The 13,415-nt window shown below is 45.8% G+C and overlaps 2 protein-coding genes and 1 long non-coding RNA gene across 10 annotated transcripts in view; 2 read left to right on the forward strand and 1 right to left on the reverse strand.

The window, feature by feature from the left end:
- The window catches only part of STX3 (syntaxin 3), a 43,349-nt gene extending 37,310 nt beyond the window's left edge, over window positions 1-6,039 (forward strand). For 4 of the 8 annotated variants that reach the window (XM_058689107.1, XM_058689109.1, XM_058689106.1 and 1 more), the window contains one exon: window positions 1,984-3,786. In XM_058689107.1, the coding sequence (XP_058545090.1) occupies window positions 1,984-2,106 (123 nt within the window). In that variant the 3' untranslated portion in view covers window positions 2,107-3,786. Of the gene's footprint in view, window positions 1-1,904; window positions 3,787-4,302; window positions 4,386-4,893 lie in introns of those variants that run through there. The other 4 variants (XM_058689105.1, XM_058689108.1, XM_058689112.1 and 1 more) reach the window with 3 other exon arrangements.
- A 1,146-nt stretch (window positions 6,040-7,185) lies between these two features.
- On the reverse strand, window positions 7,186-11,813 carry MRPL16 (mitochondrial ribosomal protein L16). The gene is made up of 4 exons (XM_058689120.1): window positions 11,655-11,813; window positions 11,241-11,306; window positions 8,930-9,078; window positions 7,186-7,889 (listed from the first exon to the last, which is right to left on the reverse strand). The coding sequence occupies exons 1-4, from the start codon at window positions 11,707-11,709 to the stop codon at window positions 7,404-7,406; spliced, it is 756 nt and encodes a 251-aa protein (XP_058545103.1). The 5' UTR covers window positions 11,710-11,813; the 3' UTR covers window positions 7,186-7,403.
- Window positions 11,814-11,875: 62 nt separating this feature from the next.
- Window positions 11,876-12,870, forward strand: LOC131487924 (uncharacterized). The gene is made up of 2 exons (XR_009250008.1): window positions 11,876-12,350; window positions 12,526-12,870. It is a non-coding gene; the product is annotated as an uncharacterized LOC131487924 (long non-coding RNA).
- Window positions 12,871-13,415: the final 545 nt, after the last annotated feature.

Here is a 13,415-nt window from a genome sequence, read left to right on the forward strand (position 1 = left end):
GCCATCTGTGTCCTGGATCCAGGTTTTATCTTCTGAATTCTTGCTGACTCTCATGGATGTTGGGCTTTGCTCTCCATATGCTTTTCAGTGTAAACAGAGCCTTGGAATGGGGTTTGGGGCAGCGGGGTTTTGTCTGACTGACCAGTTGGATCTTGAATGATATAGCGGTTAACATTTCTGAGTGTTGAGTTGTGCCAGACCATGTATTGAACACCTTACACACACGTCCTTGAATCCACGTAACGTCCTCCTGACGTAGGTACTATCGTTACCCATATTTTACGGACGAAGACACTCAGGCTTGAAGAGATATTAAGTGCCAGGGCCAGGTGTGAACACACAGCTGACGATGGGCCTGGGGGGAGGTTCTCTACGGCATCTTAGCTTCATTTGTAAAACCAGGTATCCATTCTTCGTCATCTTCAAAGTCCAGAGAGCCTTGGAGGATAGTGAATCTAAAGTCTAGGACATTAATTTTTTTAAAGTCTGGTAGAAAGAATAGAACTGACCACTGAATCAGGGCTTCATGTCCATAGTGGCGATATAACAACAATGATCTCGTTGTTGGGACTGTTAACACTTCTGTGACTTCTTAAATATTACTTTTCCAAATAAAATGTAGGATGTATTGTTAAAAACAAACAAACAAACCCTATAAAACAGAAAAGGTGAACAGAATGAACTTTTAGTGTTATTGCTCATAGCCTTCTGGCATGTCCACGTTCAGACGTGGTTTCGCACGGCTTAGACCGTATTATCTCTGGTTTTAGATCCAGTTAAAAAATCGTATGTCTCATTCCGCATCACTGAGATCTCTCCGCAAATCTAATTTTCAACACAAGATTGTGAATACACTCTCAATTTGTTATTATTTCCCCAAAGTTGGAGATTTGTTATTACTATTTAGCGACAACTAACAGTATGACAAACCTCTATTTCTCTCATTTCTATTTTCTCTTTGATGAATTCAGAGAAGTTGGGTTGCTGAGGTACTAGATACCAATCTTTTAAATACCTGACACGTACCTCCATGTTGGCACCCAGAGCCGACCCTCTTCTTTATTTTGGCTTCAGTGGGTCTCAAAGGGTTCTCGAGACCCCTTGTGAGGTGTGACCACAGGATCTTGAAGAGAGATGGTTATAGCACTAAACATCAACTTCATCTTGAGAACGTAAATGAATCCTTTTTAAAGGGGGAGACAAGTTCACGTATTGTGTTTAGTTGACTTATCTGCGTTGCTGAGCAGTGTCGGGTTGCTTATTGTAGTGTATTCCATAAAGTCAGGACTGGCTGCTTAGGTCTGGACACCCTCCCCCCATCCATGTGGCCTGAGGACAAGAGGTCTCAGGGCAGGAGGGAGGGAAGACAGCCTATGTTTATATTCCCCAACTGTGTGCCAGGTACTGTTCTAGGATAATAACATTATCCCCATTTTCAGATGGGAAACTCTGAAGCTCAGAGAAGTTAGGAAACTCACCCAAGCCTACTGAGCTCTTCAGATGGAACAGCCATGATGACCCCTGAATTTCTCTTTGTTCTTTTCACTGTGTAAGACAAGTGGGGAGTAGGGGAGTAATGGAGAAGAAGATTCAAGTTCTGGAACTTGTATCTGAAAGGTGCTAATGAGGGCCCTGTAGATAGAACAGGTGTTTTCATGGAGTGACTTGGCCTCCCTCTGGCAAGTCCTTTGATGGGAATGTGACAGCCTGTGTGAAAGATTATAAAAGGCCCAGAGGTTTATTTTTCCCGTGCATAATACGGCTTTTTGATTCTTTTACAATAGGAGATTTAGTCCCAGGTCCCGTCTCAGGGGTTTGTCTACCAGATTTCTCAGGTTTCGCGTTGACTTCACCATTGCTCTCCTTTTTGCAGTTTTGTCTGATTTTTCGTCTCCACCTTCTAGGTTTGTGACCGAGTCTTAATGTTGCTCTCCACCATCATCCTGTGCACTGATCAGCTCCTCCTTCCCCTGCCTCTCTTAGAACCCGATTTCACTCCAGCCTGGTGTGGCCACCCTTGTCTTCAGACGGGAATGGAGTTTGAATGGCCTTCCTGAGAGAGTGGGACCTGTCCCCTTGTCTCCTTGTAACCGTCCTTGGACCTGACCCAGCAAACAGTTTAGCCCGGATGAAGCTAATCTACCTGATGCGACCCTGAGTTCTCCTCAAAACCTTCTCCTGCCCCAACTCTGAAGTGCCTTCTCTCCTGGACTGTGCAAACCACCCCAGCTTCTCTTTCTTTCCTCTGAATGTGTCAAATTATGCCTTGCACCTTGGAAAGCCTATTCAAAACCTTCTCAAGGTGCTGTATTTTCTACCTCATGGAGTATTCTCCCAGAAATTGCAGTGTATTTTTTTAGGGGGGCATCTTTAACAAAGCAAAGGGATTCTTCCAAGTGTGGCAACAATAAGACTTGACTTGAGCCTTTCACTTGGCAGGATCTCAGTCCTTACAATTTCTTGTCCCCACATCTTGAAAATATGAGGAACTGGCAGATGTCGTTTTGGTCTTAGAAGCTGACTTATTTGAAATTCAATCTTAAATTAAGCTCTTAGTATGTTTAGCTTGGTGACCAACTTCAATCTTTATGTCGTAATCTCTCGTGTTTACTCTAGGGGGCACCATGATGATCCTAGATAATCCACGATGAGGTTACCATTTGTAAAGGTTAAGGGTATGGGGTATTTGTTTCCCATATCGAACTCTTGGAAACTGGCTGTTCTCCATTGGAGTGATGCTTTGTGAAGCCATTGCCTTGAGGCCAGAAATAACCAGGCACTTAAAATTGGGCCAGGGACAGGTGCTTGAGTCTCAGGCTCTGGAAATGATCAAGACTGGTGCAAATATACAGTCACTCATTTCATGTATTCCAGATGTATTTTTATAACCATGTGTGTGAGATATATATATACATATATGCCCATGTCTCTCAGGAAGTAGGAAACTAGAAATGGAGGATATTATAACCTCAAAAAAAAAAAATAACCTTGAGCTAGGCTAAAATTTAGGTAAGAGACATTTGCTTATCTGCAAATGAATCAGAGTAGAAATATCTTCCCGTGTCATTTAAAAACCTTGTTTTATGGATGAGTACTGGGACGATCATGGATCTCTGGGGTAGGGACTAAGTTGACCCCGTTAAGTTATTCTGCTTAGCAGACAGAAGGTGTGACAAGTTTTGGTACCTCTTCCCACCAGTGCATTGATGAGGCTTGTCCTGAGAATATCCCATAGCAATCTGAGATCATTCATGTGGCCTTTGGATGATCCTGTTGTCAGGGCTGAGTCAGTTGGGGGAGATCAGGGACTACCGAGTAATTCGTCCACTACCAGTTTGACAAGCTTGATAGGTTCTTGGTCTCCCCCTGTTCTTGTCATGGAGGGAAGCAACAGCCAGGTAATTTTCTAGTGACGGTCCCCTTAGATTCCCAGTCTCTGCCAGTCTCCCTGATTTATATTTCAGCCTTGACTTTCTAGGATAGGGAGAGCACCCTAATGCAGCCACAGCCCCTTGGCTTCCTCTGCAAAGGCTACTTACTCCGTCATTGCCCAGCACTCAGACAGAGCCAAGGGGGTGCCCTCTTGCCCGTGGCTATGAAGTCGAACAGCGGACTGGCTCCAGCAACAAGGGCAGACAAGCTCTAATCACAGGCCTTTGTTGAGGCCTGGGGCTTAGTTTAATACAAGTGAAGGGGTTTTTTGTTGTTGTTGTATTTTTTTTTTAATGTAAAGTTGATTATTTTATTGATAATTTAAAAATAAATGACTTTATATTGATTGCAAAACAGTTCTGCCTCTCTTTCCCTGCAAAACAGTGGCCGGGTGCCACCACGTGGTGGTTTTTGTTTAGGTTTTGGAAAGGGGTTAAAATCTTTTTCAACCATGTGCTGGACCAGATGGACTAAAAGTTCCAGGTTTTGAAGATGGTCTACCTCTCAAAGAATGAAATGTAACTGTATTTGAGTTTCAGATTTAAGCTGCTCCCTGCCCGCCATAATTTGGTTCACTCGTCATGAGTATCTGGCTCCAGGAGACAGGAGAACTCTGGTGCGACGGGATGGGATCTAGAAGGCAGAGACATACCAAACATCCCTGGAGATTGCTGTTGATCTAATTTTGAATCTCTCCCCGAAAGCAATGCTTCTGTTAACACCCTGGGTTCTAGAAGCCAGATCCATCTTCCTTTCCCTTCTCATCCTCCACCGTGCCTGGATCCGCTTTTGTCTCCCTTCTTTGGTGGCTGTGTCTGCACGTGGACGCTGTTGCTCACATGCTTTTTCTTTCCTTGTGTGGACGAGCAGAAGAAGATCATGATCATGATCTGCTGTATCATCCTTGCGATCATCTTAGCTTCTACCATTGGGGGCATATTTGCCTGAACAAGGTGAGCCATCTGTGGGGAGGGTCAGACCTACTCTCACTTACTTGAAACTCTGGTGTCCTCGGGGTTTTGTCATTTGTCACCAGGTGCCCCAAATCTGGGTGGGATGAGGTGCTGAAGTAGATAAAGGCTGGAGAAAACTCAGGAAAGAAATGCTTTGTAAAGAGAAAAATGGGTGAATAATGGGTTGGCAGTAGATGGGGAGACAGAAGGTGGCAAGCTGTTCCAAGCCGGGTCTGGTAGCAGAACGAACGCTCTGTTCAGGATGCTTTGTAGAAGGATGTTGCTTCCCTGCAGCGGTTTGGGCTGTGGTGTCTGGGAAAGGCTGGAGGAGAGTTAGTTCTTGCATTAAAAGCACCCTGAACTCTTTAGAAGAGAGCCAGCCAGTAAACTCCTAACTAACAAGTTAGTGCAGACTCGCTGAGGAAGGACTTGGTGATCCTGGCTTCTAGCATCCTGTTGTGTATAATCTGTGAATTTCTTCCCCCTCCGTTTCTGTTGTCTCCCTCAGTCCTCACCGATGGAGCCTCAGCCGGAGTTTCTAATCCTTCTTCCACCTCTGTGGTGCCATCACCTCTCCACTGCAGATTCCTCACAGCTACCCCTCTTTCCATGATGAGACCTATGACACAGGGCGTCATCCAACCACCCATTACACGTTAGCAAAGCTAGACTTCAGACAGTACGGAGCTGGGAGGGAGGGGCGGGCAGGGCTGGAGGTACAGGGAGCACAGTGGCAGACAGCTGGTTAGGCAAGGGCTGTGGGGCTGAGAACAGGTGCCTATTCGGGAAATAGAACAGCCAGTGCTGCACAGAGGCAGAAAATGGTGCACTCCCCGCTCATCAGGATCTCATTTTCTCTTTGATCAACACCAGGCCCCTCAGGTTCTTCTAGGCCTCACCTTTGACCAACCTGCGTCTACTTCCTTTTTCAGGGTCTAATTGTCTAAAGTGAAGGTTGTCTAACCATAGGCGCCATACGGGTCTTGCTCACGGCAGCGTCCCCAGTGCTTAGCACCGTGCCTGCCACTTACAGATGTTCAAGTATCAGTTGACTTAATTACCTGTAATTAAGCTCTGATTTCAGCTCATGGATGAGTCCTTGGGTCTTACTCTGAAACCTTTTAAGGCATCAGTGGTAAACGGGTTATGTATCAGATGCTGTGTGCACATGCCTGGAAATGGGCTGATCCACACTTCTGCACAACAGGCCTCCTATTTCGGTGACATATAAAGTCCTTTTATATGGGTGGTGATGGAGTTCCACGGACAGTCTCTTATTCTGGGAAGATCGGCTGGCCCCAGGATTGGGGTTCAGTAACTCAAGGTGGACCCCAAACAAAAAAAAGGTTTATACTATGAACTCCCGACAATCAGCACCGTGTTCTGTGAACGGTAACAGAGATGACGTGTCAGGTCAGAAAGGTGACAGCAGCCTACCACTTGCATTATTTATGTGCTCTGTGTTGCTAGCTAAAACGGATTTAGTCGGCCAGCAATGTGTGTATAAAATTGTCCCAAACACCGGTCCCAATTCAAGGTTTAGATGTGTTCTCTAATGCAGTTTCGTACCAGTAAAACCTTGGACTGCAAGAAACTTGTTCTGTGTTCCACAAGATGAGCAAACATTTCTAATAAATTTTAACTTGATAAACGAGTGACATCTTGTGACAGGAGTAGTACATGCCAAACATCACACGATCACAACTGAGCCAGTGGCTCTGGAAATTCGCTTTGATATAGCTTTGGCTTATAAGCATGTTTCTGGGATGAATTATGCTCGCAAACCAAGGTTTTACTCTAACTACAAGAGGGTCACTAAAAATACATTAAAAACCAGTGTTCAACTCTTGAGAACCATGTAACTATTTAGATATATTTGTACCTTTGATAGTAAATTATTTTCTTTGCTGGAGATCTTAACGTTTTAAGAAGGTGGGATTAAAAACTGACAATTCAAGTCAGTGTGCTGTTTTCTACCCAAAGCACATGGTTTACCATTTATATCCATTTGTAGCTTTTAGTTTGAACAGGGGTTAGAAAACTGCTGGCTAGCTCTGAAAACTAGATGAATCTTGTTAAGGACAGACAGGGAGGTGGAAACATGGGGATTTAACACACGGGGCCCTTATTCATCCAGCATATTTGAGTGCTGTGTGGCACGTGCACTGTACTAGAACCTAGAGGGACACAACACTGGCCCTCCTCAGAGAACTTCAGACCTAGAAAGGCCAACTTCAACTTCTATTAGTTCTTGTGTTAAAAGGCAAGGGTTATGTTCCTTATCTTATTGTCCAACATCCCCCTTTGCCTTCCACGATTGAGAGATGGGTAGCTGGGCATAAATAAATATCTGTTCGATCAAACAATGTGTGTCCCAGTTTCTTTCTTTGATTTTCCAAAAATGTTTCTAACTAGTAAATATCATAGCAACTTGCTCCTGAAGCGAGTACATGTAACAGGTAGTACAGAATTCCCCACTGTTTGAAAGTAGAGCGTTCCTAAACTGAAAAGATGTACAGCCAAGTAATTACCATTTTGTGAGAGTGAAAATCCTCTTTGGATCTCTTCCAGTTCGAGAAAAAAGTTACTAATGAAGGTCTTTGGTAAAAGTGAAGCGATATGAAGCAAACTTTCAGACGGCAGGGAAACCCATACAGATACTAAGTCCAACTTACACCGGAGGTGGGAGATGGAAGGATGTTTCAGCCCTGAAGACATTCATCTTACAGCTGGGGAGAACCAGACCCCCTAACAGGCCAGCCTCCTGACCATTTAAGGATTAGGAGTGACCAATGAGAAGTTATTTCCTGAGATGATCCTCAAACTTTATTTGATGTAAATACAACGCACTTAAAAAAATCAGCAGATAGTGTACAATCTTTCAGAACTCATTTACTCATACACTGCTCCTCAGTTAGATATCAGAGCTACCCGAAGACTTGGAGGGTAGGCTGATGGGAATAAAAGTGTAGATTCTTTCTCTCGGCAGCCTTTGTACACTTAGTTCTCCCACTCTCGCTACACACGTTCAGGCATATAGAACTTGCCCCAGTACCGTCCCTTCTGGGCCAAGTCATACGGGCTCAGGACTTTGCGTATCCCCAGCATGTTGGCAGTGGCTATGCGCTCAAAGGTCCAGGGGTTTTGGTTGTTCTGTTCTCTTTCCTCTTGATCTTTCCGCATCTTCTCTAGAGTCTCACGGCTCACGGCCTTTGCTGGGAACGGCAACTTGTGGGCCACCTGGTCGAGGAAACCTTGTACCTCTTTGAATTCACAACGCCCACCCATCTCTACTATGAGACGGCCAGCCTTCACGGGAGTCACGTAGTGATCAATGGCACCTTTGCCTCCCCCCATGCGCTGTCCCATACCCTTGCGGGTGATGGGCTTGAAAGGGGCTGGTACTCTCCATAAAGCAAACATGTTCTTGGGGTCCAGAGAGCGGTTGATTGTCAGGCGCATCATTTCAAAATGGCCCCAGTGGAGGTAACCACCACCCAGTGCCTAAAAGTAGATGAAACAATTAGAAACACGTGGGGACTTAGGTATCTTTTATGGGCTCTTTCATAATAACTGCGGCTTCAATGATATACATAAAGATAGAAATAGAAGTTCTAGTAAGAACCATGGAGGAAAAGCCTAGGGTACAGTAATAAATGAGAACAAGGGTGGACCCATTTCAGTGGATAACCAGGGAAGGCCTCTGAGGAGATGACACTTAAAGCTGAAACCAGAATGGTAGGAAGTGGCCAAGGGAAAACACACAATAGTTACAGGCAGAGGAATGGGGTATGTGAAGGGCCTGACACAGTAAGGGGCTTGGGGAGTTGGAGCAGAAGCCAGAGTGACTGGAACAGAGTAAGGGACAGGGCTTGGGCATGAGGTTCTGAGAGGTTGGTGGGGCTGATCATGCAGGCTGTGGGAAGGACTGTAAAATACTGCTCTGGCTGCCTGATGGGAAATCAATCCTAGTTCACACCCATTTCTGCAGCTTCTGACATCAAGTCTTCATGGGAGCTACCTGAGTAAGGAAACAGTTGTCTCACATCCTGAGTCATGGGTAGTTTTACTTCTAGCAGAGGTCTGAGAAGATTTCACAGTATGATTATAGGGGCCAAATAGGTAGCCTCTTCCTTTTCCTGCTTTTACACTATCTGCACTCTACACGAAAAAAAAAAAAAAGAGAACTCAAATGTTTACTGGGTAGTGCACATCATTTTAAAGAGCAAACGGTGGGGGCGCCTGGGTGGCTCAGTCCGTTAAGCGTCCAACTTTGGCTTAGGTCATGATCTGATCTCGTGGTTTGTGAGTTCAAGCCCCGCGTTGGGCTCTGTACTGACAGAGCCTGGAGGCTGCTTCAGATTCTTTCTCTCTCTGCACCTCCCCCACTTGTGCTCTGTCTCTAAAATAAACATAAAATAAATAAAGAGCAAATGGTGGCAGTTCTAATAAAACCTGTGGAGGAAGACAACAACTCCAAGAGCATGAGATTTTGCTAATCCCTGACTTCCATCCTATAGGCACCTGACACTGAACTCACTTACCAAGATTGCGAAACTGCCTTCTGTGAACTCGGTGGCTTCGGTAGAAGGTCCCCGTATGTCACTCAAGTTCTTGGGTTCCCTTCTGACTTTTGGCACAAGTGGAACCCTCTCAACAAATCTAAGCTTGGGCTTTTCAGGAATGGAAACATCTAAAAAGAGCACAACTAAGAATAAATAAAACAACCCATTTCGAAGGATCCATTTTCTTCCTAGAAAGATTTATAACAATCAAGTGAAAGTCTTGAAGTTACCACTAAAAAGTAATTCCAGAAGTATATTGGGTTTTTCCTGCCAATGCTTTTTTTTTCCAGTGTCAACTGGAATCTTTTGGTTATGACAAGAATTAACGGAGAGGCTTCTGAACCTTTGAAGACAGCGCAGTTTTAACCTTCAAATGAAATGCACTCTCTGCCTGAAACTAGAAGAGAGACCACTGGGAAGGTACAGAGATTAAGAATGTCACAGAGTTAAGACTGGCTAACTTTTTTTTTTAATGTTTACAAGTGCTAGACATGGAGCAGAATGCTTTATGTGCACTATCTCATTTAATCTTTAAAGCGATTTTATAGCTTAGGAATTTCTTAGGGCTTCCCTTTTTAAAAATTTTGAACATTTTAAAGTCTAACACACATAATCAAAGGGCCAAATAAAAAGTGTACAGCTCAGTGAATTACCACAAAATGACTGCATAAACACACCCACATTAACACACCCAGATCACGGAACAGAACATTAGGCGGGTACTATTTTAAAGCTCCGTTTTACAAAAGGGGAATGTGAGGCCTACAGACATTTTGTAATTTGTTCTAGGCCATCCAGTGAAAACAGCAAAGTCAGACCGTATGACTTTTTTTTTTTTCTTCAAAATACTACATGGCCTCTCTGGATGTTAATGGGGGTAGTGGAAAGAATATTTACTACAATGATATGAAAATATCTACATTCTCCTGCTCTGCCACATTTTTTTTTTTTTTAAAGTTTATTTATTTTGAGAGAGACAGAGACAGTGTGAGCGGGGGAGGGGCAGAGAGAAGACTCCCAAGCAGGCTCCACGCTGTCAGCATAGAGCCCAATGTGCAGCTTGAACTCACGAAATCACGCTATCAAGACCTGAGCGGAAACCAAGAGTCGGACACTTAACCGACTAAGCCACCCAGGCGCCCCTCTGCCATGTTCTTGTTAAGAAACCTGCAACCCAGGAATCCTGTGATCTGTGCTCTCTTTCTACAGGGCTTTTCACGCTGACACCTGTATGCTGCGTACAATGGGCAACAGCTTGCGGCACTGAAGGCAGGTGGACTGAAATGCAGGCCAGACGTGCTGCGTCCTTCTTTCCTATCAAACGTTCTGACAAGTTGGGAGGAAAAAAATTAGAACTTTTAAGTCATTTAAAACAGGTCTATAGTAAAACAAGCATGGCTTTGCCATGGGGTCAAACACAAAACAGGGGCCTTCGAGGAAATACCAAATTATTAATGGGCTATTTAGGGTTACAGAAACTGCCCGTTCTCCTCCAGTTTCTACAAGCAGCTACAGAGGAATTTAGTGATGCTTTCTCTCACCTACAAGTCCATATGTACTTCCAGAGCACAGAGTCGTTTAACAATTACGTGCAGAAGCCAAAGCCCTCAGAGGTCAAGGATGCTTTTTTTTTTTTTTTTTTGAGATTTCCAATATATTAGCGATATGGTAAATTAGGGACACCTGGGTGGCTCAGTTGGTTAAGTATTGACTCGATTTCAGCTCAGGTCATGATCTCACTGTTTGTGAGTTCGAGCCTGCATCCGGCTCTGTGGTGACAGCGCGGAGCCTGCTTGGGATCCTCTCTCTGCCCCTCCCTGGTGCACGCTCTCTCTCAAAATACATAAATAAACTTTAAAAGAAAAATAAAAGATATAGTCAATTAGATTTACAATTGAGGTTTTTCTTAACGTTTGTATTTAAAAAACCAATGCTTTTCACATATGTTGTTATATGACCGCATATATGTAACATCCTTTAGAGAGAACATCAAAAGTTCAAATTTGATGCCAATCAGCCATGGCTGAGGGTGGACCATGCGCCCCAGTTGGTAGGCCATACGGGACCCATCCCATTACACATATGCTCCAGAAAAGCAGGGACCTTTGTGGGTCTCTCTCATTTTCTGATGTATCCCCAGTGTTCAGAACACTTGGCATACAGTAAGCCCTCGATACAAGTTTACTGCGCGAGTGAATGGAGATAGGAAGTACAAGAACCCTCCTACGTCTTCACCTACCCTCTTCTAGGGTCCATCAGAGAAAAACACGAAACTGACACAAGCTCTCACCCTCAAAAGCCGGCACCGGGAGCAGCGTCTTCAGGCCAGCACTAGCGGGCGGGGCGACCCAGGAATCTACAAAGACAAATTAAAAGATGAAAGCGACAAGAGCTGGGCCCGGCACAACCTGGACCGGTCACTCCTAACGGAGTGCCCCGATAGTGGGCCGCGGGTTCCACTACGTGGGCCCACAGGCTCAGGGCTCCCCAAAGAAGCCCGCTAGCAGGGGTCTCCGGGAGCCGACCCCCCCACCCCCGCCCCAGGTGGCCGCCGCTCTTCGCCACGAGTCCCCGCGGCGGGGGAGCGCGGCCCCTACTCAGCGCTTTGGTAACCGTCGGCAGAGCCTTCCCGGAGCTGGCGAGGTGCCGCACTGGCGCTGGGGAGGAAGGGGACGTCTTCTGAGTGACCGAGGGGCCTCCTGACCTGACAGCTGCGTTCGCAGGAGCGGCGTCCCCGCGCGAGCCAGCACCCGCCACATGGCCACACGCACCCGGCCGCGCCGGGCTCCCCGCGGCGATCTCGGCGACTCCCGGGACACGGCCGCCCCGGAAGTCGCCTTCGCATCTGTCCACTCTGCAGAGAGTCCCGGCGGAAGCGGAAGAAACCGGGCCGCGGGGTTTAGGTTCCGCGCGGGCGTCCGCTAGCCACGCCCCGAGCCCCCAGCGCCTTCTGGGAGTCTCCTTACAATCCGAGGTCTTTCGTGGGATGCGGGCGGCGGGGTCTGGCTTCCCGGGCCGAGTGTCGCGCTGAGAAAGCTTGGCTTCACCCACCCGGTTGCGCCTCCCAGCTCACTGCATTAAGCCCCTTGTGTGTGTGTGTGTGGGGGGGGGCGCTCAGAGGCATTAGGAAAACACCACTGATCATTCACCGTGGCCTGAGCTTTTAGTGGGCGCTTGCAGTGTGTCGCGTTCAGTACTTCACTGCGCGGAGTCCTCCCAACGAGTCCATGAGAGAAGGAAGGCGTGATACCCATTTGCAGATTCCATCCCGAGGGTCGTGGGGTTTAATTTGCCCCGGTCACACAGCAGGAAAACTACAATCAGAATTGGAGTCTGTGTGACTCCAGAGACCCCAGTGACGGGACAATATCAAAACTTGATTATCAAGTTAAAATAACGCGTAAGTATTCTGGGAGGATGTTGGGCAAAATCATTTTTATGGGTTTGAAGCTTTTTGATATTTAGAATGAGAAAGGATCTTTCCCCAAGCTTAGGGCACAAATAGGATTAGCAAATTGAGACTGATGTCTGTTGTATTTAAATCATGCTAAATCTGCGTGTGGTCTTTCCCCAAGGATTATTTTCATAAATGGCAACAAAGAAAACCTGGAACGCTTCCAAAGCTACTGGGAGAACTTTCTGTGTCCACCGTCTTAGGCACTTCTTAGTTATCTGCACACTGAAGCTGTCTCAAAAGAGTTAGTGGACTTTATTACAGCCAACCATTTCTGTTCCTTTCAGAGCAGCTCTAAAAGCTTTTTACTGACCCCCACTCCCAAGCCAGTATCAGATTCTAGGCATCTCTTGCCTGCTCCCCTCCACCAAAAGTGGGAGATCCGAATGTGCTCACGCGTTTAAAAATCTCAAGCTGGATATTGTGTAATTTTGCTTTGGATGGAGAATAAAGTGTCAGTACAATCCCTCTTTGGTCTCGAAGTCTTTTGGTGGCCCCCCAACTTCCACCTCGTTACTGATTTTAAAAGAACTAAACAGTAGCCCCCCCCCCCCCGTGGCTCAGTTGGTTAAGCGTCCCACTTCCGCTCAGATCGTGGTCTCACGGTTTGTGGGTTCGTGGTCTCATGGTTTGTGGGTTCGAGCCCTGTGTTGGGCTCTGTGCTGACAGGTCAGAGCCTGGAGTCTGCTTCGGATTCTGTCTCCCTCTCTCTGCTCCTCCCCCACTCATGCTCTGTCTCTCTCTCAAAAATAAATAAACATTAAAAAAAAAAAAACAAAAAAAACTAAAAAGTAAGCTCAAAGTTTTACCTTTAAGTAGTAACTATTATAAGTGATGTCTATTTTTCTCTGCAAGGGTTGTGCCAGGTACAATAGAGGATACAAAGAAAAACCAGTGATCCATTTCTTTAGGAATTTATATTTATGTAGGGACAATATGAGCATATAATAATGTTGAGGTATCACAAAAGAAGTATGAATAAAGCATTGTGGAAATGCGAGGAGGGATGTG

This window comes from Neofelis nebulosa, chromosome 10 (assembly GCF_028018385.1).
Source record: "Neofelis nebulosa isolate mNeoNeb1 chromosome 10, mNeoNeb1.pri, whole genome shotgun sequence".
Taxonomy (NCBI): domain Eukaryota; kingdom Metazoa; phylum Chordata; class Mammalia; order Carnivora; family Felidae; genus Neofelis; species Neofelis nebulosa.